Source organism: Arvicola amphibius, chromosome 2, assembly GCF_903992535.2.
Source record: "Arvicola amphibius chromosome 2, mArvAmp1.2, whole genome shotgun sequence".
Lineage (NCBI taxonomy): Eukaryota > Metazoa > Chordata > Mammalia > Rodentia > Cricetidae > Arvicola > Arvicola amphibius.
In genome coordinates this window covers 106,435,251-106,460,050 of record NC_052048.2, presented here as the reverse complement: position 1 = coordinate 106,460,050, position 24,800 = coordinate 106,435,251, and the positions used below count along the sequence as shown (strand labels likewise).

Below are 24,800 nucleotides of genomic sequence, written 5' to 3'. Positions count from 1 at the left end.
TGTGGCATGTCAGCATTCTAAATACTCGGCCAGTGAGAGTTAGTTAATTATAAACTATACCCATCTATGGTCATAGAAGAATAGGGTCTCTTAATTGAAAAATGACTCAATGAGATTGGCCTGGATACAACATCTGTATGAGCATTTTCACATTCCTGATTAAGGAGGGCTTACTGTGTTGGGTAGTGTGCCCATGGGCAGGAGATCAGGCTCTGTGTATGAAATGTATGGGCTAGTTAGTTTTGATCTACTTGACACAAACTAAACCCCACACTTGGGAAGAAGGAACTAGACAGCAGAAAACAGCTTTATCAGATTGACATTTAGACATGTCTCTGATAGCTTTGTCTTGATCACTGTATGAGGTGGAGTGGCCTAGATCACTATGGGTGGTATCCCCCTAGAGATGTGGGCCAAGGTTTAGTAAGGCAGGTAGCTGATTTAGGGATGAAAATCACTCCAGTAAACAGGATTTCTCCTTCACTTCTGCTTCAGTGCCTGCTTCCAGATTTCTGTCATGCTTCAGTTCCTGCCTTGGCTTCCCTTTATGATGGGACTGTGACAAGATAGTACAAAATTGTCCTCTACCACAGAGTTGGTTTTATTCTTTTTTCTTTTTTTTCTTTTAGTCACAGCAAAAGAAAGCAAACAAAGCACAGTACTGATGCTCAAAGCCTCATAAGTATAAACAGAAAGTAAAACCTTTGTATATAACGGGATGTTTTGTGTAATAATCCACTGGAAACCCTTTTTCTGGGCTCAGTCTCATGTGACATATTTGTGATATTAGTAGATTACATACATGAAATACACAAATATTGAATGTCACGATTCAGTGCTCCATTAAAGGAATTTGTGCAAAATCATTTTTCACTTAGGTATATTTGGAGCATTTGGCAGGTTCTCAGTTGTCCCGTGAATCTCAAATATAAATTATTTTCTACTGAATATAAATTACCCCATATTCCTGTTGAGATCTTTAGAGTCCTCTTCAATATGTTCTTCTAGTGCTTTTTCTAGAATAAAATCCAGAGAATATATTATAACACATTCATATTCTGACGTAGGTGGGTCTTCTATCTATCTGTTGTTTCATTGGTTAATTAATAAAGAAACTGCTTGGCCTGATAGGTCAGAACATAGGTGGGTGGAGTAGACAGAACTGAATGCTGGGAAGAAGGGTCAGAGAGAGATGCCATGGAGCCAGCTGCCAGGTCAGACATGCTGAATCTTTCCCAGTTAGCCACCACCTCGTGGTGCTACACAGATTACTAAATATGGGTTAAAGCAAGATGTGAGAATTAGCCAATAAGAGGCTGAAACTAATGGGCTAGGCAGTGTTTAAATGAATATAATTTGTGTGTTGTTATTTCGAGTATAAGCTAGCCGTGCGGGAGCTGGGCGGGATGAAAGGCAGGCCTGCTCGCTTCTTCACTACAATATTCAACATAAAAATTACTGCAACCTAGTTCTTATGATATACTAAATTCACCACATTTTCACTTCAGGAACTCAGTACCAACATAACACACATAAGCAGGACATGTTGAATAGATCAAGCCGCTAGTGGGTCCCGTGTGTCCAGAACCAAAATAATTACACAGAAACTGTATTAATTAAACCACTGCTTGGCCCATTAGCTCTAGCTTCTTATTGGCTAACTCTTACATCTTAATTTAACAGATTTCTATTAATCTGTATTTCACAAGGAGGTCGTGGTCTACCACCAAAGTTTTAGCATATCTATCTCTGGCAGCGGATCCATGGCGTCCCCCTGACTCCACCCTTTTTCTCCCAACATTCAGTCCTGTCCTCAGGGCCTAGCTAAGTAATGCCCTATCAACAGACCAAGGGCCTTCATTTATTAATGGTACTCACAGCACATAGGGAACTCCCACATCAAGGACACAGTTGTTCACTGACTGAATAAGCAATGGGAGCATGTAGTACTTTTTACCTATGGAGATCAGGTTCAAAAATGTTTCCTTCATCACATCTCTGTAGAGCTTCTTTTGACTAGAATCCAACACAGCCCACTCTTCTGAGGTGAAGTTTACTTCCACATCCTCAATATTTACTGGATCCTAAGAGTACATATATTAATTAGAATGGTTGATTTTCACTGATGGACTGAAAGGATACATAATCTTCTTGTATATATGTTTCTTACAAAATGTCTAAATCATCATACAAATAGGATTTACTGAAGAATGTCCATGGGATGGATATTGATTACTTGATGTCCCACTGTCTCATTTACTATTTATTAGTGTGTCATTTAATGACAGCTTCAAACTTCTGAATTTTAAAAATGAGACTCTTCAATTGTGACATGAAATAAACTGCTTCTGCCCTAAGTAACTTTTCTCATAATAATCTGTGATGGCCAGAGGAAAAGCCTGATATAAGGAATAGCAAGGCAGGAAATCCAAGCATAGATAGAGGAGGAAAGAAGGCAGAATCAGGGAGGTGCCATGAAGCTGCTGAAGGAGAAAGATGCCAAAACTTCACACCTTCACACCTTCATGGCGAAACATAGATTAATAGAAATGGGTTAACTGAACATGTAGAGTTAGCTATTAAGAAAGCAGAGCTAATAGGCCAAAGAGCACATAATTAATATTAATATTAAGCCTCAGAGTGGTTATTTCATAAGCAGCTGTAGGAGCTAGTGAGCAGGAAGCAGTGGGTGGAGAGAAACTGGTTCAGGGCAACCAGAGGAATGGAGAATATTTGTAACTACATAATGGTGCCCAATGTTTGGAAACATACATCTATGTAAAGCCTAAGAAAGCGTTAAAAAGGGGCTCCTGGACCCACAAAAACAGGAATCAATTGGAGCTCTTTGGTAGCCATATTTTTTTCAGATAGTGTATGTTTGCTGATGACTAAGAGACACACTTCTGCTTTAATACCTGGCATCCAGGATCATGCTGGTGTCAGGAATGGCTCTGGCTCTTTCGAGAGGTCCTGGTGTGGAGCACTTATGGGGTCTGTGAACAGCATGCAGCAAGTGCTTGCTGGAGCTGGGGTGGTGAACATGGTTTGCAGAGCTAGTGGTAAATTTACCTCCACCATATTGAAAGGCTGAGAGGGGCGGAGTCAGCATCCAGGGCTTCAGCAACCATACTCCTTACCACGTAAAAAAACAAAACAAAACAAAACACTCCTTCTCTGAAAAGGATTTCAGATACACTATTGGACAAATTCAGACATAAAAGACATCTAAACGAGACAAAGTGTGTTTCAAACATGTGCACAGGCTTCATTGAGAGAGCACAAAAAGAGTATAGACAGATAGGTATAAAAAGAAACAGTTTTAAAAAATAAAACAAAGGCTTTAAAGAGTCAGTAAAAATAGTATAAAAGAAATAATTCAATTAAAATTGGAAAATACACAAAGACTCTGACTGTGCATATCATTGTATTTTCTTTGAATCTTTTTTTTTTTTCTGAAGAGACATTTGATTCTAGGGACTGCTAAGCAAAACCATGATACATATGTTTAAGTTATCTTGACTTCAAAATTTGAGTTTAAGGATATGTTACTTTGGTTTTTTTAATTAGCACAATTATTTTTTTCTAAGGCAAAACTGGAGACAATATAGCAATTCCAATTATTGACATACTGCAACCTTACTATATCCTCCAGATTCTTCCAGTTATCCCCACCTCAATCTGAGCCTTTCCAGTCAGAGCTTGTGTCTCTGATTTAACATACCAACTGTTTTCCTCAGGGACCACGTACCATGTTTCCATCAGTTTTTCAGCACAGGATTATTATAGTCTTAATTGGAAACCAGGTGAAAGAAACTCAGTACAACCCAAGACCTGGCTCATATCCAATCATCCATTTACAGCACCAAGTACATCCCTACCAGTTCTTGTTTGGCAGACAACCCCCACCCCCGCCAGGAACAGCACCACTGAAAGTGTGCAAGACAATGGAATTCAGCTAAGTATTTGGAAATAGAAACATAGCACCAGAAGATGAAAGGCTTCCAGCCACATTTGATCACCTCCACATTAGACAGGAAGTGGGTTTCCAACAGCAATGTACAAACTATACACATACACCAAAACAACCTAGTGCCCCAAGGCAAATATTCCGCCAATATTTAAGAAAAAGCCATCAAAGCCTTAGCTGTTGCCTACAATCTTTATTGAAGTTATACAAAAAGAATCCCCAAAACTGAAAAAATACATGATGTACAAAACTGCTTTCCCTTGGAAGAAAGGCTGTGTTCCCTCTTAACACGCAGTGCCTGCAACTGTAGCTGCAGACTCCACTGTCCCCTCTGCTGCTGCTGGGGTTTTAGCCTGATTCTCAGCCTCGGCCTCCATGTTTTCTGAAACTTCGGGTCCGCTGGGGACAGCATCCCCACTGCCTCCATTCAGTTCTGGCTCCTGCTTGGCTTTCTTTGCATCATCTTTCCGGGGGCTCTTTTCTGGTTTCCTCTTCTTTCTGACAAGATGGGAATTATCAGTCACACAATTTGACGAGGAAGCACCATCTGTTGGTTTTCTAATGGCAATCACGGAGACTGATGTGCCTGTTCCACTAACCATGAAGCCTGAAGAGGAGCTCTCTACCAGAGTAGCTTTCAAGGCCAGTTCAGCTCCATTCCCACTGCGCTGAGATTCCTTTGCATCTTCTACCCTTTCTCTACTTTCACGTAGCAGTTCTTTCAGCTCCTCAATTTCTTTCTCATATTCAGTAAATGATCCTTCAGCCTCCTTCATCTGCTCACTTAGTACACCCATTCTCTCCTCAATGACTTCAGGAGATCTGCCATACTGTGCCACTGCCTCATCATACTGAGAGTTATAACCGTAGGCCAAACCCAACTGGTAGTGAGTCTCTGCATTGAGACGGTCATGGGCTTCCAAATATTGTTCCTGGAGGCTTAAGCAAGCCTGGAACTCCTCCATAGCTTGGATATAATTCTCAGATTCAACACTAACTTCTCCCAGTTTAAGATGGGCTTGTACAACATAAAGCTGGGCTTCTTTTGTTTCTTGCCTTTAAAAAATAATCTTTGCTAAATCCAGCATATCCCAGGCAAGCTCTAGGTTCCCAATCTCCTCCTCTTCATTTTCTTGAAGAGACTTGTTTTCAAGAACCGAATCATTTGTGTTTCCTTCAGCCTTGTCATTTTCTTTGTCCTCTTCCTCTGGCCTTCATTATCTTCACCCTCTTTCATCTAGTCGTCTCTCTCTTGTGTCTCTTCATTAGCAGCTATCTTAAACTTGTCTTCAGATGCTTTTTCCGTGGCCCTCTGGGCGACCTTGGTCTCAGCCCCATCTCCAGCTGCCTCAGACTCTTCTACAGGTAGCACAGCTTCCTCCTGTTCAGGAACCAGCTCTGCCTTGACCTCCTCTACACCGGAACCATCTTTAGTCTCTGTCAGTCTTTCTGCAGAAGTCTGCGGTTCCCTAGGAGTCTGATCTCCTACAGCGGATGGTCCATCAACTGAACCATTGTTCAGAAGAACTGAAATCTCCTGCCCTGGCTTCTCAGAGACATCTGATCCAGCCTCTGCAGCCACGGCTGGTGACACTGCGTCATCTTCCCTGACAGTTGCTCAGGAACAGCCATTCCTAGTTCACTCTCAGAGGAAGCTACCTGATCCTTTGGTTTCTCCCCACCCATGCCCACCGACTTGACTGCAGCATCTACTGTTTCAGCTTCTCCCTTCATGGCAGTGCCCTGCTTCTACTGACTTCAGGCCCTTAGGAGGCTGCCTTGATATATGAGGAATGGTGAAGTTTCCCTGGTCTCATGCCGAGGGTCGTGCATTTGTTACAGTGCTGAGAGGTTGTGTCGTTGTGGCCTCATATGTCATACAGGACCGAAACCACAAGCCTCAGAAGGTAAACACAATTCAAAGATGGTGGCAATACTGAGGCTTCCTGAATGAGGAGTCCAAGAATAAGAATATAAAAATGTAGATTCCAGAAATAAGAATGTAGAAATAAAGAAATATAAAGTTGTAAGCATAGGAGAATGAAAGCAGAATGTCAGCAGCTTTCTCAGAAGCTACAGGATTAACTATTAACAGTGGGTTACTCCACTTTACAACCCATAACTCTATTTGTAAGCCTGAAGCAGTCCTCTGCAAACTTAGGGTTGCTCTGAAAACTGAGGATCAACTTTTAGATAACCCTCTTGGCCACCCATGACCAGAAATTGATGTGAGCTGAACTAAGTTTTAAAGGATGGGATGTACATGACTTTTGACTTTTTGATCTTCTACTGTCCCCTACCCTTCCCTGTTCTGCAAAACTGGCAGGGGAGGTACAAAGCCTTGGTATATACTATTAAGGAATGCCAGGGGAAAACAATGGACTAAACACAAACACTATTTTAACTGAGCAATGGAAATTACAAAGAAGGGCCATTTGAATCTGAATTCTACCTTGAGATTGTAAAAATTCTTTAGTTATTGCCTATTCTTGCTATAAAAGGAGGCGTTCAAAAAACAGCCTTTGCCACAGCCTTACCAATGCATCTCTGACTGTGGTCTCAGCTAGCTCATAAGCTTTTGGTATGCCATGGAGATTTACTTTTTAAATTTCTTATTTTTTCCTAGAATAAAGTTTGCTTCCGGTTCATTATACTATGGTGGACTGTCCCCATCTTTGCAGGACCCTGTGAACCTAATGCTGAATATTCATGCAACTCAGTGGACATTTGATGAAGGGAAGTAACAACATTCCTGGTTGATAAAAGAGACGTAAGGACTAGATATTGTGACTCAGGATGCTAGGGCCAAATTCAATAAGTGGATAGAAGGAATCCCTAGGTGTGTCTAGACATAGAAATGAAATGGAGGGCCTGCTGTGTAAACATGAGAGTTTATCTTCAGGGTTTATCTTGGGACATCAATTGAGAAAATGACTCCATTAGATTAGCTTGCAGGTAATTTTAAAGGGAAATCTTGATTAATGAGTTACATGGGACGGCCTAGCTTACTGTGATTGGTGCCTTCCCGGGGAAAGTGAGCCTGAGCTGAATTAAAAAGGTAGCAAGCAAGGCAGTAAGTTCTGCTCCTCCACGGTTTCTGTCTCCAGGTACCTGTGCAGCTTAAGCTTCTGGCCAAAGTAAGCCCTTTCCTGCTCAAGTTGCTTTTGGTCACGATATTTATCACAGGCCTAGACCACAAACTAAAGGAGAAATTGGTGCCCTTTCCATGGGGTACTGCTGTTGCAGACCTTACTGTACTGTTTTTGGTAGGACCATGATAGTGCTTAGAACTTTCAACTAGAAAAGCCAGAGAGTGCTCAAAGTCTAACAATAGGTTTAGGCAGACTGGAATGTAAGAATGGCAAGAGCAATGGAAACAATGAAAGCCTGGCCTTGGCAAGTTTCTGAAGAATGTCTGAGACTGACCTGACTGCAACTTATATCATACCCTTGATCACCATGGCTGATGTGGATGACGAAGGAATGTCCCCTTCCACCCTCACAGCTCCAAGTGGATTGATCCCTCTTGCAGCTGTGTGCTTTGTCAAGGAGGAGAACCTTCCCTGAGTAGAGGAACAGCAGCTGTGCTCCTAAATAAACTCTGAAAGGCACATTTAAGTGTTCCCTGAAGACTCGAATAGAGTGGTTCAAGCAACAGTTTATATTAATAATCTATGCTTTCTGGTCAGCTGGGGCTAAGGAATCAGCTATGATAACAAGCATTGAGGTTACATCTTCAGAGATTTCGGTCAACACGAATACCACAGGGGCCCAAGGCTGCACGCAATGTGTAAGATTCTGTCAGGTGGTATTGACATTGGCAGCATTTTACAGGAATGAAGGGGTCATGGAGAGAAGCTGAGACAGGGTTTAGTGAAAAGCCAGGATCTCCTGTCACTGCAGAAGGTGAAACCCCAGGTGCAGTGGAAACACCAAGAACGAAGGGTTTATTGAGAACAGACGAGATTGTGCACCAAGGCTGGAGCTCCTGGACAGAGATGAGAAAGTGAAGGGGAAGCTGCGACCTGTATGGATCCTAGCAGATGAGAGATGCCAACACCATGATGACTGCCAAGGACAGAAGCAGTTGTGGCCTTGAGGTAGTCTGAGTCTAGGAGTCAAGTGATGTGTGCTGTGGACAGCAGGACAGAAAAGTTGTGTCCCCTTAGCCCTTTGGAGACTAGACTATCATGAGTGAAGCCCAGATGAAGGACACTGAGTTACAGAATGTGATTAACATTGTCGAATTATGGGTTTGCTTTGAGCTAATGGTACCTGTGTTCTGCTTCTTTCCTTTTGAAATTAGAAGTGCCTATCGTATACTTGATTTTACAGGAGCCATTTTAAATTTAAGAGACACTAAATATTTAAAGTGTATAATTTTTTTTAAGACTGTAGGATTCCTACAGTTATGCTCTGATTTATATTGTAATAATAACATGAGTTCATAGGGACAAACAGAACAGGAAAAGTTATGGTGTAATAGTGGTGAATCTGTATGCCAAGATCACAAGGAGTTAATTGTGCTGGTTAGGGTTTTGTCTACTTGACACAAGCTACAGTCATCTGAGAAAGAGGGAGCATCAACTAGGAAAATGGTTCCATCAGATTTGCTGTCGGCAATCTGTGGGGGTGTTTTCTTGATTAATAATTAATGTGTGTGGACCTAGTCTGCTGTGGGTACCACACATTATTATCATATGGGCCTGAGTTCTATGAGAAATGAAGCTGAGGAAGTGTTGAGGAGCAACTCAGTAAGCAGTAAGTTCTATAATCCCTGATTCTGTCCTAGTGTTTATCTCAGCAATAAAAAGAAATTAAAAAGAGCTCTTCTGAGGCTAATGAGGTAACTCAGAAGTTTAGAGGACTGACGGCTCTTCCAGAGAGACCATGCTTGATTCCCAGCAATACATGGTGGCTCACAACTGCCTGTAAATGCAACCCCAGGGGATGGGCATCTTATACCCTCTTTTTCTCTCTCTCTCTTCCTTCCTTCCTTCCTTCCTTCCTTCCTTCCTTCCTTCCTTCCTTCCTTCCTTCTTTCTTTCTTTCTTTCTTTCTTTCTTCTTTCTTTCTTTTTTTAAAATATCCAACTAAAAAAACTTATTTCAGCCAGCTGAAACTACACTCAGTTATTCGGAACCTACATGGTATAGGAGGTTCTTCTGTTTGTGTGCTGCTTTCATTGGTTGAAGAAAGAGACTGCCTTGGTCTTTTGATAGGGCAGCACTTAGGTGCGTGGAGTAGACAAAACAGAGTACTGGGAAGCAATGAAGTGTGGCAAACGCCATGAATCTACGGCCTGAGATGGATGTAGGTTAGAATCTTGCTGGTAAGCACAGTCACGTGGTGATACACAGAATTAATAAAAATGGGTTAATCAAGATGTAAGAGTTAGCCAAAAGAGGCTAAATATAATGGGCCAGATAATAATTTAATTAATACAATTTCTGTGTGGTTATTTTGGGTGTTAAGCTAGCCGCGCAGCGGGACGCAGCATGTCACTCCTCCTACTACACCTAAGGGTTGCCCCAAGCATTTAGACCAAATCCCACATCCTGTAATCTTGCTCAACAGTGCAGGGGGAGCTTCTGCCCCAGCAGGCAGTTTAACAGTAGCCAAGATAAGCAGTAGCTGGAGGGGGGCAGTCTTATACCCTCTTTTGGCCTTCAAAAGAGGTCAAAATGTATTCATGTATGGTGTAGGAGGTCCTTCTGTATTTGTGTTGCTTTTATTGGTTAAATAAAGAAACTGCCTTGGCCTTTTGATAGGGCAGCAATTAGGTAGGCGGAGTAGACGAAACTGGATGCTGGGAAGAAGGAAGACAGAGAGATTGCCGCTATGGAACCAGCTGCTAGGTCAGACATGCTGAATCTTTCCCGGTAAGCCATGACCTCGAGGTGAAATACAGATTATTAGATATGGGTTAAATCAAGATGTGAGAGTTAGCCAATAAGAGGCTAGAGCTAATGGCCAGGCAGTGATTTAAATGAATGCAGTTTCTGTGTGATTACTTCAGGTGTAAGCTAGCTGGGCGGCTGGGACCAAAAGCAGGCGCTCTCTTCTACTACACATGTACTACATAAATGTGGAACACAAACACCTATGCAAACAAAACATGCATTAAAAATGAGTAAATCTAAAAACCAAGATAACAACAACAAACATCCCTAATATATAAAGCCCTGAGAGAACATTATAAAAAATACATCAAATACTTCTGAGTATGAGGAAGTTTTTATGTAATGAACCACTGAAAGATCTCTTACATCATTAAATGATGCAGCACATTTGGTGACATTCAGAAATTACAGAGACAGAATATTCAAATTCTGAATGATCATATACAATTGCAGTTTTATAAACATCTACGTTAGAATTAATTTATACTGAGATATATTTAGATAATATACTAGGTTCTCAGGTATTTTGTCATCCCCAAATGTTTGCTGTAAATTCCTCTCTCATGAGTATAAGTTACCCCAGATTTCTCCTGAGACTCTGGTAGTCCTCTTCAATATTTTCTTCATGTGTTTTCTCTAGAAGTAAACCCAAAGAAATCATGACTTAGTCAACATTACAAAAATTCATTACATTCTAAATTTTATGATGTGACCAGGCATATTATATTCACTACATGTTCCCTTTCGATATTTCAAATCAGAAACCACTATACACATAAGCAGGAAACAGTTGTCTGAATGAATAAGCTAAGGAATCCTAGTGTGTTTTACCTATGGAGATCAGGTTCATAGTTTTCCTTCATTACATCTCTGTAGAGCTTCCTTTGACTAGAATCCAATAAAGTCCACTCACCTGAGGAAAAGTTCACAGACACATCCTCAAAGGTCATGAGCTCCTAAAACAGTGCACATATTAGGATGGGTTGTTTTAACCTGACAGGTTGACAAGATGCAGAACCATCTAGAACATGTGCTTCGGAAGATACTTCTAAGTGGTTATGCAGATAAAGGTTAACATGAGGAATTATAGGGATTACATGAGTTAAAGTGAGAAAAACCACTCATGGTGCATGGAAGCAGTCCCTGACTTGTATGCAGGATTATAATAGAGGAAGAATGAATTGACCACCCAAGCACGCATTCTTGATTGTGGTTATGTACAGAAGTTTCAATATTTTGGTCCTGCAGGTTAAGTCCCAAAGAAGCATACAGAGGCTTATATTAAATATAAACTGCTTGGTCTATTAGCTCAGGTTTATTATTACCTAGCTCTTACAACTCAAATTAACCACAATTCTTGTCTATGTTATGCCATGTGGCTTGGAACCTTCTCTCAGTGAGGCATTCTCATCTTACTTCCTCTGTGCCTGGATGGTGTTTGGCTCTCTGCCTTACCTCTTCCCAGAATTCTCTTAGTCTGGTGGCCCCACCTATACTTCCTGCCTGGCTACTTGACATTCAGCATTTTACTAAACCAAACGAGTGACAAATCTTTACAGTATACAAAAGCATTATCCCACAAGATGATTTGACCATCTGTTTCACACTCTAGCTTTAAGATTTCTATCATGATTTACTGAACCCTTCAACCATGAGAAGAAATAAACTTTTTCTGCCTTAATTCATTTTTGTCAGCTAGTTCATCACAGCTATAGGAAAAGCCTAATATAGAAACAGACACAAAGAAGTCGGGCCATTGTTGAAAATAAGCCTGACCAGGTTCTCTGGGCATTTTGAACATGTGCGTGTGTGTGTTGGAAAAATAGTTTTTTTCTTAATACAAAGAGAAAGACAGTGAGCAAGAGAGAGAGAGATCAGCATACTAGAAAAAGCAAATCTGAGTGAATCATTTTGGTAGATGCTATATATACAAAAATGATGAAAGAAATGCTTACAGAAGAGGCACAGAACAGGAAGGCTCAGAGTAGAACAAGGACTTAGTTTCGAACTAAGGTGGGGGATATTATTTTGTTATTTTGTTCCAGAACTTAGCTTCATTCTGCCCTGGGACCAGGAATGTGAAGGAACTTATGTTGAAAAATAATGAAGGACTTCAGTAAGTGAAAAGAGCATGAGCAAGCTTAAAATTTTAAGACATGAGGTGATAATAAAGCAGCTATAATAGGTATGAAATTAATTCTAGGCCCTGGGAGAATAGTGAGACAGAACAAGAGAAACAACCTGAGACTTTACTTGGGTTTTGCACCCAACACCCTATGAGTATTCTTTGAACAATAATCTGTATATAACCTTGAACCACATCTGCTATCAGGTTTCACGTTTAAAAAAAAAATGGCAATGCGTTAGTCCCTCAGATACCTTATTAATCCCTTATATCTATTCAATTGCATTGAAACACATCTGGGAACAGTGGAAAACTGCCTGAAAGTAATGTGCCATTTTGGGGCTCATGTACCTTAGTCAAACTGTGTTTTCAAAATTAGCATCTAAGGGAAGTCTTTTTACCACTTTGCCTGTGAATGGGGCATATGAATAAAATCAGATGCATGATGGGAAAAGGCATATGCAGCGAGCAAGGCTTTCCAAATGTCCCCCTTTCAGTCAAAATGCAGAACTCTCTGTGCATGCTTAGCCACCAAATCTTCCTTTCAAAGCCCCAAGCAATAATTGGTGTTCCAACCCTGTCCACACCCACAGTTTGGATATTTTAGGAAGGTTATTGAAGAGAGGGATCGAGAAAGAGCTTGAACTAAAATTACTAAAAACAGGAGCAGCAAAGCAGGTCATTTTCAATGGCCTGTGCTCTGATATTGTAGGATGGAACTTGCCGACATATCTGCTGATCCTATACTTGCAACTCATGCACTTTCTGGCCCTCTCTATTGTTCCTTTCCCTTCCCTCACTGGATTCATTGGCTATGATTCAGTGAGCTAACACTTCTCAATAGGGAGTAATGCCTTGCAATGTGAAAAGCTGATGAGCATGGAAAAACCTCAGTCGTCTGTTAAGTTTTAAGCTTTGCTACCATAGCCCTATAATTAGAGGTGGTTAAGCCAAGCATTGAGATGCCTTGATACCTACGATCTTGATAGTCATGAGACTACAGCAAGGGGATCTTCAATTGAGGCCAGCGTGGGCTGCAGTATTTTGTATCAAAATGAATTATTGAAAAAAAGAACGAAAATGAAAGACTGACTCCAAAAAATAAAACATGAAGACGTCCTTTTTTTCTTATTTTTCCAAGAACTTTGGGTGCATCATTAATTTACCAATTTGTGAGATCTCAACTTTCTTTAAATGTTAGCCACCAATACAATAAACCTAAAACTGTCTTCAATCTATCTCATAGACTTGTTTACACAGTGGTATTCCATTAATTTTAGGGACTTAAAATTTTCTTTCTTGATTTATTTATTGATCTAATTATAATTTTATAGAACGTTGCTCAGTTTTCATGAGTCTGTACTTTTTGTAATTCTCTTGCTGATAGTAACCACTTTAATCCTCTTGACAAATAGGCTACCATTTCTCTATATTTGTAGAGATCTCTTCTTGCCCGAATATGGTTGAGTTTGCAGGAGTTTCCATGGGCTCCTGAGAAGATTGTGTATTCTTCAGTGTTTGGTTGGATTGGTCTAGTCCATGTCTACTAGATCAACTGATTTGTTGAGTTTTTCGTCCAGATGAATCAATCAATTGATAAGAGTAGGTTACTGAAGACATATATTACCTGTAATTTTAGATCTAGTAGTATGTCTTTTACAAAATTGGGTACCTGTGCTTGTTGTGCATGTTAATGTTGCAATTTCCTCTTAGGAGTGTTCCTATGAGTATGAAATGATACTATATATCTTTTGACTAGTTTTGGTTTGAAGTTGATTTTATCAGATAAAAATAGCTATGACTGAATAGTTCCCTGCTCCTGCACCAAGGCCATCCACACAGAGGGTTGAGAGGCAGCCCGCCAGGCAGGCCTCAAGATTCACAAGGGAGTGCGGGCACCTTCAGCTTGGGCTGCAAAATCTGCTGTGTGCTACTGGACCCCGCCCTGCCCCCACGTTTGCCCTTTTGTCCGAGGTGTCCTTGGGCTACAAGGTATCCCTGATTCAGTGCTGAGGAGTTCCATCTGGACAGGTGAGTGTGTGCTATCCCGGGGCGGCCTGTCCCGGAAGAGAGCACAGCTCCCCTCCCCCAGCTCCTGATGCAGGGGTGTCTTTGTTACACATGTCCCTGCCTCTCTCAAGGCTGCCCTAGTATATGCAAGGTCCTTGGCTCAGGAACACTTTCCTGCTCCTGCACCAAGGCCATCCACCCAGAGGGGTGAGAGGCAGCCGGCCAGGCAGGCCTCAAGATTCAAGCAAGGGAGTGCAGGCACCTTCAGCTTGTGCTGCAAGGTCTGCTGTGTTCTACTGGACCCCACCCTGCCCTGACGTTCGCCCTTTTATCCGCAGTATCCTTGGGCTACCAGGCATCCCTGATTTAGTGCTGAGGAGTTCCATCCAGTCAGGAAAAGTTCCTGCTCCTGCACTGAGGAGATCCACCCAGAGTCAGTCACAGGAAAGATTAGACCAAGACACCAAGTCTCTCCTGGCTCCATTTGAAGGAAGAGATGGGCAGGCACCAATGCAAGAATTCCTCCAACAACCTGAAAGGCAACATGACATCACCAGAATCCAGGGATCCCGAAACAACAAGAATTGAACACCCTACTCCAGAAGAAATAGAAGAAATCGAATTTAAACAGTATTTTATGAAAATAATAGAGGACCTTAAATAGGAGGTAAAAACTGTTATAAAGAAATGGAGATGACAAACAAAAAGGTAGACAAAATGAATAAATCTCTCAAAGATACCCAAGAAAAACAAGAAAAAGGAATCAGGGGGCTGGAGAGATGGCTCAGTAGTTAAGAGCATTGCCTGCTCTTCCAAAGGTCCTGAGTTCAATTCCCAGCAACCACATGGTGGCTCACAACCATCTGTAATGAGGTCTGGTGCCCTCTTCTGGCCTGCAGACATACAGACAGAATGCTGTATACATAATAATAAAATAAATAAAAAAGAAAAAGGAATCAAACAGCTAAGGGAAACAGTTCAAGACCTGAAAAATGAAATGGAGGTAATGAAGGAAACACAAACCGAGGGTCAGCTGGATGTGGAAAATCTCAGTAAATGAACAGAAACTATAGAGACAAGTATTACCAACAGAATACAAGAGATAGAAGAAAGAATCTCAGACTCTGAAGATACTATAGAGGAAATAAACTCACTGATTAAAGAACAAAACAAATCCAACAAATTCTTAATACAAAACATCCAGGAAATCTGGGACACCATGAAAAGACCAAACCTAAGAATAATTGGGGTAGAAGAAGGAGAAGAATTACAACTCAAAGGCCCAGAAAATATATTCAACAAAATTATAGAAGAAAACTTCCGCAACCAAAAGAAGGATATCCCTATGAAGGTACAAGAAGCCTACAGAACACCAAATAGACTGGATCAAAAGAAAACATCTCCACGCCATATAATAATCAAAACACAAAACACACAGAATAAAGAACAGATATTAAGAGCTGCAAAGGAAAAAGGTCAAGTAACTTATAAAGAGAAACCTATCAGAATTACACCTGACTTCTCAATGGAAACCACGAAAGCCAGAAGGTCTTGGATAGATGTGCTACAGACACTAGGAACATTGATGCAAGTCCAGAGTGTTATACCCAGCAAAGCTTGCATTCACCATCGATCTAGAAAACAAGATATTCTAGGACAAAAACAGATTTAAACAATACATAGCCACAAATCCAGCCTTACAGAAAGCAATAGAAGGAAAATCACAAACCAAGGAGTCCAACAATGCCCACAGTAACTGAGACATCTAGCGACCCTTCACCAGCACAACTCAAAGAAAGGTAACACACAAACTCTACTACCAAAAAAAAAATGACTGGAGTTAATAACCACTGGTCATTAATATCACTGAATATCAATGGATTCAAATCACCTATAAAACATCCCTACCAAAAAAAGCCCAGGACCAGATGGTTTCAATGCATAATTCTACCAGAACTTCCAAGAAGACCTTATACTTATACTCCTTAATGTATTTCACAATATAGAAACAGAAGAGTCATTGCCAAATTCCTTTTATGAAGCTACAGTTACCCTGATACCAAAACCACACACAGACTCAACCAAGAAAGAGAATTACAGGCCAATCTCACTCATGAACATCGATGCAAAAATTCTCAATAAAATACTGGCAAACTCAATCCAAGAACACATTAGAAAAATTATCCATTACGATCAAGTAGGCTTCATCCCAGAGATGCAGGGCTGGTTCAACATACGAAAATCTATCAACATAATCCATCATATAAATAAACTGAAAGAAAAAAAATATGATCATTTCGTTAGATGCTAAAAAATTCAACACCCCTTTATGATAAAGGTCTTGGAGAGATTAGGGATACAAGGGTCATACCTAAATATAATAAAAGCTATTTACAGCAAGCCGACAGCTAACATCAAATTAAACGGAGAGAAACTCAAGGCCATCCCACTAAATTCAGGAACACGACAAGGCTGTCCACTCTCTCCTTATCTCTTCAATATAGTGCTTGAAGTTCTAACAATAGCAATAAGACAACATAAGGGGATCAAGTGCATTCAAATTGGAAAGGAAGAAGTCAAACTTTCGTTATTTTCAGATGATATGACACTGTACATAAGCGACTCCAAAAACTCCACCAAAGAACTACAGCTGATAAACTCCTTTAGTAACGTGGCAGGATACAAGATCAACTCCAAAAAATCAGTTGCCCTCCTATACACAAAGGATAAGGAAGCAGAGAGGGAAATCAGAGAAGCATCACCTTTCACGATAGCCACAAATAGCATAAAATATCTTGGGGTAACTCTAACCAAGGAAGTGAAAGACCTATTTGACAAGAACTTTAAGTCTTTGAAGAAAGAAATTGAAGAGGATACCAAAAAGTGGAAGGATCTCCCTTGCTCATGGATTGGGAGGATCAACATAGTAAAAACAGCAATTCTACCAAAGGCAATCTATAGATTCAATGCAATCCCCATCAAGGTCCCATCAAAATTCTTCACAGATCTTGAGAGAATAATAATCAACTTTATATGGAAAAACAAAAAATCCAGGATAGCCAAAACAATCCGATACAATAAAGGAACTTTTGGAGGAATTACTATCCCTGACTTTAAACTCTATTACAGAGCTACAGTATTGAAAACAGCTTGGTATTGGCATAAAAACAGAGAAGTAGACCTATGGAATCGAATAGAAGACCCAGATCTTAACCCACAAACCTATGAACACCTGATTTTCGACAAAGGAGCTAAAAGTACACAATGGAAGAAAGAAAGCATCTTCAACAAATGGTGCTGACATAACTGGATGTCAACCTGTAGAAGAATGAAAATAGATCCATATCTATCACCATGCACAAAACTCAAGTCCAAATGGATTAAAGACCTCAATATCAATCTGAACACATTGAGCTTGATAGAGGAGAAAGTGGGAAGTACTCTACAACAAATGGGCACAGGGAACCGTTTCCTACGCATAACCCCAGCTGCATAGACTTTAAGGGCAACATTGAATAAATGGGACCTCCTGAAGTTGAGCAGCTTCTGTAAAGCAAAGGACATTGTCACTAAGACATAAAGGCAGCCTACTGACTGGGAAAAGATCTTCACCAACCCCGCAACAGACAAAGGTCTGATCTCCAAAATATATAAAGAACTCAAGAAACTAGACTTTAAAATGCTAATTAACCCAATTAAAAAATGGGGCGCTGAACTGAACAGAGAATTCTCAACAGAAGTTCAAATGGCCAAAAGACACTTAAGGTCATGCTCAACCTCCTTAGCAATCAGGGAAATGCAAATCAAAACAACTTTGAGATACCATCTTACACCTGTCAGAATGGCTAAAATCAAAAACCCTAATGATAGCCATTGCTGGAGAGGTTGTGGAGTAAGGAGTACACTCATCCACTGCTGGTGGGAATGCACACTTGTGCAACCACTTTGGAAATCAGTGTGGAGGTTTCTCAGGAAATTTGGGATCAACCTACCTCAGGACCCAGCAATACCACTCTTGGGAATATATCCAAGAGATGCCCTACCATATTACAAAAGCATTTCTTCAACTATGTTTATAGTAGCATTATTTGTAATAGCCAGAATCTGGAAACAACCTAGATGTCCTTCAATGGAAGAATGGAAGAAGAAACTGTGGAATATATACATATTAGAGTACTACTCAGCGGTAAAAACAATGCATGCAAAAGGATGGAAATAGAAAGCATTATCCTGAGTAAGACAACCTAGACCCAAAAAGATGAACATGGGATGTACTCACTCATAATTGGTTTCTAGCCATAAATAAAGGACATTGAGCCTATAATTCGTGATCCTAGAGAAGCTAAATAAGAAGGTGAACCCAAAGAAAAACATATAGTTATCCTCCTGGATATTGGAAGTAGAAGTAGACAAGATTGCTGGGCAAAAATTGGGAACTTGGGGGTGGGGTGGGATGGGGCTAAGGGGAGATGGGGAGAGAAAAGTGTGAAGGGGAGGATGGGGAGAGCTTGGGGGAATGGGATGGTTGGGATAAAGGAAGGGTGGATATGGGAGCAGGGAAGTATATATCTTAATTAAGAGAGCCATTTTAGGGTTGGCAAGAGACTGGACTCTAGAGGGGTTTCCAGGTGTCCAGGGAGATATTCTTAGGTAGCTCCTTGGGCAGCTGAGGAGAGGAAGCCTGAAATGGCCCGATCCTATAGCCATAATAATGAATATCTTGCATATCACCATAGAACCTTTATCTGACGATGGATGGAGTTAGAGACAGAGCTCCACACTGGAGCACCGTACTGAGCTCCCAAGGTCCAAATGAGGAGCAGAAAGAGGGAGAACATGAGCAAGGAAGTCAGGACTGCAACTGAGAAGGTGAGGCTGATCTAATGGGAGCTCACCAAGGCCAGCTGGACTGGGACTGAAAAAGCTTGGGATAAAACCGGACTCCCTGAACATGGCGGACAATTAGGGCTGCTGAGAATCCAAGGACAATGGCACTGAGTTTTGATCCTACTGCTTGTACTGGCTTTGGAGGGACCTACTTTGGAGGGACCTAGCCTGTTTGGATGCTCACCTTCCTAGACCTGGATGGAGGGGGGAGGACCTTGGACTTCCCACAGGGCAGGGAACCCTTACTGCATTTCGGACTGGAGAGGGAAGGAGAGGGGAGCGGGGGAGAGGGAGGAAAATGGGGAGGAGCCAGGGTGGAGGCGGAAATTTTTAATAAAAAGTAATAATAATAAAAAAAAGCTATGCCTTCTTGGTTCATTTGCATGGAAGACCAGTTTAAATTTCTTTTACCCTAAAATGGTATTGACAGTAAGGTAGGAATTAAGGTTTTTTTCCCCCTGAGACATACTTTTTCTTTGTAGCCCTAACTGTGCTGGAACTCACTATATAGATGAAGCTGGCCTCAAACCCAACGATCTGCTTGTCTCTGCCTCCCAGAGCTGGGATTTAAGATGTGTGATACTACCACCTGGCAGGATTTAAGACATTAACATTAAGAGCTACTAATAATCAGACATAGTGGTGCATGTCTTTAATCCTAGCAATGAGAAGGCAGAGGTAGGTAGATCGAGGCCATTCTGGTCAACATAATGATTAGCAGAACAGTCAAAGCTACACAGTGAGACACTGTCTCAAAAGAGAGATATTTCCAGACAACAGCTCTCAGACCAGCTGAGCTGCCTGGAAGAGGTTTAGACCAGCATGTTATGGGGTCTGGTCAAATGCAACATAATTCAAACACCAAGTAAATGCAGAAAACTAATATTTATTGTAATCAAGCTGCTGCTGATACATCAGGGATGCAGAACAGATTCGGGAGCAGAAATGTGACCCTGAAGCAGAATGTTACAGAGCTTTGAAAGCATAAAACACACAAACATCTGTACCCAGTTACAGTTACATTTTCCACCAATCAGTATTCAGGGAACAGGAGCTTTCCTAGGGATATTTCTTCTCATTGGTTGTCTTACTCCTGCGGCTGGGCAGTTTGCCCATCATTCATGCCTCAACTTGCCAACCAGGATCTGGGTCACCCAGGAAGGTCTTGGAAAGTTAAACTCCATTTGACCTTTACTAAAAGGAAGTTCTATTCAAACTGGCTTCATTTTGGTTCCTTCTGACAAGCAGAACAGCCTGGAAAAAGCAGAGACCAGCCAACCTGCTGGGTAAAGGGTCAGACCAGTTGACTGCAAAGAGCAGTGCCCAACCTGCTGAACTGCCCACAAGCTTGCAAGGCTCTCTAGCTGACTGGCTTGCAAGGCTCTCTAGCTGACTGGCATTCCTGAGCTTTCATCCATGCTACAGTTGGCTTTGGTAACGCAGCTGTCTTTAATTCATTTCTGACCCTGTAAGTAACTCCTCACTTATATTTCTGTAGTCTCCCCAATGAAACGGACTGGTTCACCAAGCAGGACTTTGGTAGTAGCCATACTTTTGCCTATTGTTGGTTTCCTGTCTGGCTTGAAAAGGTGATTGGTCACACCTCCAATAGAATGTCATCACAAAACAATTACATATAAAGTCACAGATTGGAAATTCAAATTCAGTAATACTCAGTGATTCAATACCCAACTCACCAGTCAACTAATGAACTAGGCAAGAAATAAACAGAGAAAATCTGTAATTAATGACACAATGAGGTCAGCTGCGGTGGGGTATGCCTTTAATCCCAGCACTCAGAAGCCAGATACGGGTAGATCTCCATGAATTTCAGGCCACCCCGGTCTACATAGCAAGTTTGAGGCCAGCTGGAGCTACATAATTGAGACTGAGTCTCAAAAGGACAATAAACAAACAAGCAAACAGAATGAATGACACCATAAAACAGGTTGACCAGCTAAATACACAAAGGATATTCCACTCAAACACAAGAGAATACACACACTTCTAAGCATCTCAGAAAGTCTCTAGATGAGGATACAAAGCAAGTTTCAACACATAGAGGAAACCTAAAACGATGTCTCATATTCTATCTCATCACAATGCAATAGGACTGAAAGCCAATAGCAACAGAAATTATAGAAAATCTACAAGCTCATAGAAATTAAATAACACAGTACTGAATGATGAATGTGTCAATGAAGAAATAAGGAGATCAAGTATTTTCTTAAATTAAATGAAAATGAAGGCATGATGTGATAAAACAGATAAAATACAATGAAGGCAGTACTAACGGTTTCATTTATAACTCATTTTCCTATCTTAAAAAAGTCACACAAGAGAGGGTGGATGGTGGTGATGCACACCTTTAATCTCAGCACTAGGGAGGCAGATGTCAGCCTGGTCTAGAGTTGATTTTCAGGGCAGCCAGCTGAACCATGTCTTGGAAAAAACCAAACCGACCCTCCCCCCGAAAAGACAGTAACAACAACAACAAAATCACACAAGAGGGATTCCCTCCCTCCCCTCTTAGGTCTTCACTCTGGACATCTCAGAGCATGGCCTACTGAAAACATCCTATTTGATGCTGCTGTTTTCTGTACTGATCAGGAAAACCTCCATTTCACTAATTTTGGCATGCACACACACACATGAGCACACTAAACAAAATATATGTTTTTCATAACATCAGATCTCAGATGAACAACCAAAAGAAGGATCTTAGCTATTTGGAAAACAAGAACCAAAACTCCAATTCACTAAATGGAAGAAATAATGACTATCAAGGCTGAAATTAATGAAACAAAAGTGAGAATTAAAAAAAATACATCCCACCGAGATGGAAAGATGACTCAGGAGAGCATGTGTTGCGTTTGCAGAGGATCTCAGCTGGGTTCTCAAGACCAAGATAGTGGATCAAAACCACCTATAATTCCATTTCCGGGGGGGGGGGGGTCTAATACTTTCTTCTGACCTCTGTGCATTTGGCAAACATGATCCACATTCTTTCTTGACGGCAAAACACTCATTCATGGTAAGTAAAGCAAACTAAATGTAAAACATAAATTAAAAAATATAATCAACAAAATTACAGGTTGATGTTTGAAAAGATAAACATGGTTGACAGCCCATAGCCAAATTAAACAAGAGAGAAAAAGCCCAATTAATAGAATTAGAGATGAAAAAGGAGACATCACAATACACAGCCCAAAATTTACGATAACATATTTGAACATTTATACCCCAAGTCTGGGTATGGTGACATCCACCACCTTTAATCCTAGCACTTGGGAGACAGAGGTAGGCTGACCTTGGTTAGTCAAAGGCCAGCCTCATCTATATAGCAAATTCCAGACCAGCAAAAGCTACATAGGAAAACACTGTCTCAAAGAAAGTTTTCAATAACCTTATTAGAATGCATTCAGCGTTCGCCACAAGAGGGTTATGCTAAGCAATCAATGACATGGCTGCTGCTCAGGAAACTCAGAAGGGTTTAGGATCTTCCTGCCTCAGTCTGCGGGAGAAAAACGATCAACTTTTAAAATTAAGCAGCAGGGCTCACTTGGTTGTGTTTGCTTAATATGCAGAGACTCCCTCCTTTTGTTTCCTCCCCATCACCACATTAAACCAAGTGTGGTGACTCATTCCTTGCAACCCCAAAACTTGGGAGATGAACCGGGGATCACAACTTCAAGGTCATCGACAGCTACCATGGAGTTCCAGAACAGAAAAACCGAAAAAATAAAATAAAAATAAACTCGCAGTACAGGCCCCTTCTGTTTGGAAAAGCAACCTCGAGCAAAACCAATACAAAACCAAAGAGATTACATAAAACCATAAACCAGGTCGGAAACGAGTGTGCCAGGGCAGACAGGCAGCAACGTTCACCACCTGAGTCCCTTCCCTGCACAGTCCGAACTCAGCGACTCCAGCACCAAAGAGATTACAGAAAACCATAAAACAGGTCGGAAACGAGTGTGCCAGGGCAGACAGGCAGCAACGTTCACCACCCGCGTCCCTTCCCTGCACAGTCCGAACTCCCAGACTCCAGCCCTGCAGGCTGCGTGGTCGGCGGAGGCGGAGAATCATCGAAAATTCCCCACGACAGCCTGGGGACTGAGATGAAGCAGTTTCACAGCAGCCACAGGACAGGAGCGGACTCTCGACTGCCAGCTGCCGGCTCCGCCTGTGCCAGTCTCCACCCCAGAGTCTGCAGCACAGCGTCAGGGACCGTCAGGTCGGAGGCGCCAGGCTGCACCAACGACTCCAGGAGCCACCGCGCACTCACCATGTCCTGCTCCGGATGCACGCAGAGGTCCTCTCGGAGGGGCCTGCCGACAGAATAGGTGACAACGACGGAAACCAGCTGTCACACACCTCACAAAAGCTACAGGGGATTCAAAAATGGAGCCAGGGGCAGAAACCGCGGAACATTCTTGTTCCTCATTCGACATTTCCAGCAAGGAAGTAACAGCGTCCCTGATTGGCTAATGCTGCTGAACCCGCCTTCTTATTCATGAGTAGCAGGACCAACATCCTTTTGCAACGGAGGGGTGGGGAGGAATAAAATAAATCAACATCCGATCATAACCCAGGCTTTCTCCTTGGAATAAGCCTGAAGAATAATTGCACTTAAGGGGAACACCATTTGAGATTTTAGCGCACAGACTCGCTTCCCCGTGCACTCAGTGGGTTCCAACTTTTATTCCACATAAAATAGTGCACAGACTGGCTCTGAACAGCCCACAATCAGTTCCCTTAAAGAAAACCCGGGATCATAACAGAAAGGGTCCCGGGTTGGTGAAAGCAGAGTAAGAACGAGGGTCCAATGTGCCAACTAAAGAGTTTGTCACAAATGCACTTCTTGACTGAGTAAAATAAAATTTCGCGGAAGCAATGGTCCACAAAGGATATCGGGTGAGGCACGGGAAGGGATCTTTAACAGGAGACAGAGACCTTACTTTGCCCAGGTCAAGAAGATAACCCACAGTATCGAGTGTCAACGTATTCTCAGTCCCCAGGACCGCACACTGTGCTGGACAGGAAGCCTCACAGAGGAACGTTTCCTAGTGATGAGGGACAGGCACCAAATAAGTTAACCCCGGGAGCTTCCTATGAAGTTCCTTCTACCGTGAAATCTCTCCTTCAGCACTTTAACATTCATAAGATGGGCAAGGGCTTCCGCAATCATATTACAGTTTCAACCAATGTAAACTATGTCCCTCCTATACATCCTGTTGGCCAATGAGTGTTTATTTAAAACATGATTGACAGACTATAGGCAATTCTACCACACCACATGGATGTTCAGATGACTATACCAGAAAAAAGTTTTCCACAATGCTTGCCTATATAAGTCTCCTGATTCTCTGTAGTGTGGCTCCTTTCAAGTCTGTTGCACCTACTGGATTTGTTGAAGGCTTTGTCCACAATGTTCATGCATAAGGTTTCTCTGCAGTGTAGCTCCTTTCATGTCTGTTCCGATTACTGGGGTGCTTGAAGGCTTTTCCACAATGCTTACATACATAAAGCTTTTATCCAGTGTGGAATATTTCATGGATATACAGATGCCTGTGACAGAAAAAGGCTTTTCCACAATGCTTGTATGTATAATGCCTCTCTGCATTCTTTCATGAATGCTACAAGCACTGGAACTGGTGAATGCTTTTCCACAATACTTACATGAGTAAGGTTTCTCTCCAGCGTGAATTCTTTCATGAATGTTTTGGTGACAAGAACGGGAGAAGGTTTTTCCACAATCCTTACATGCATAAGGCTTTTTTTCCAGTGTGAATTATTTCATGGATGTTCAGATGCCTGGGAGAGGAAAAGGCTTTTCCTCAATGCTTGCAGGCATAAGGTTTCTCTGCAGTGTGAATTCTTTAGGGAATGATTCAAGAAAAAGAAC

At 41.6% G+C, this 24,800-nt stretch overlaps 1 protein-coding gene and 1 pseudogene across 1 annotated transcript in view; both read right to left on the bottom strand.

Annotated features, from left to right (window-relative positions):
- LOC119806323 (zinc finger protein 763-like) overlaps nt 1-23,324 on the bottom strand; it is a 50,763-nt gene extending 27,439 nt beyond the window's left edge. The window contains 3 exon segments of the mRNA XM_038317955.1: nt 959-1,016; nt 1,958-2,084; nt 23,181-23,324. Of these exon segments, the coding sequence (XP_038173883.1) occupies nt 959-1,016; nt 1,958-2,084; nt 23,181-23,183 (188 nt within the window). The 5' untranslated portion in view covers nt 23,184-23,324.
- LOC119806324 lies at nt 2,924-8,166 on the bottom strand (annotated as a pseudogene).
- Nucleotides 23,325-24,800: the final 1,476 nt, after the last annotated feature.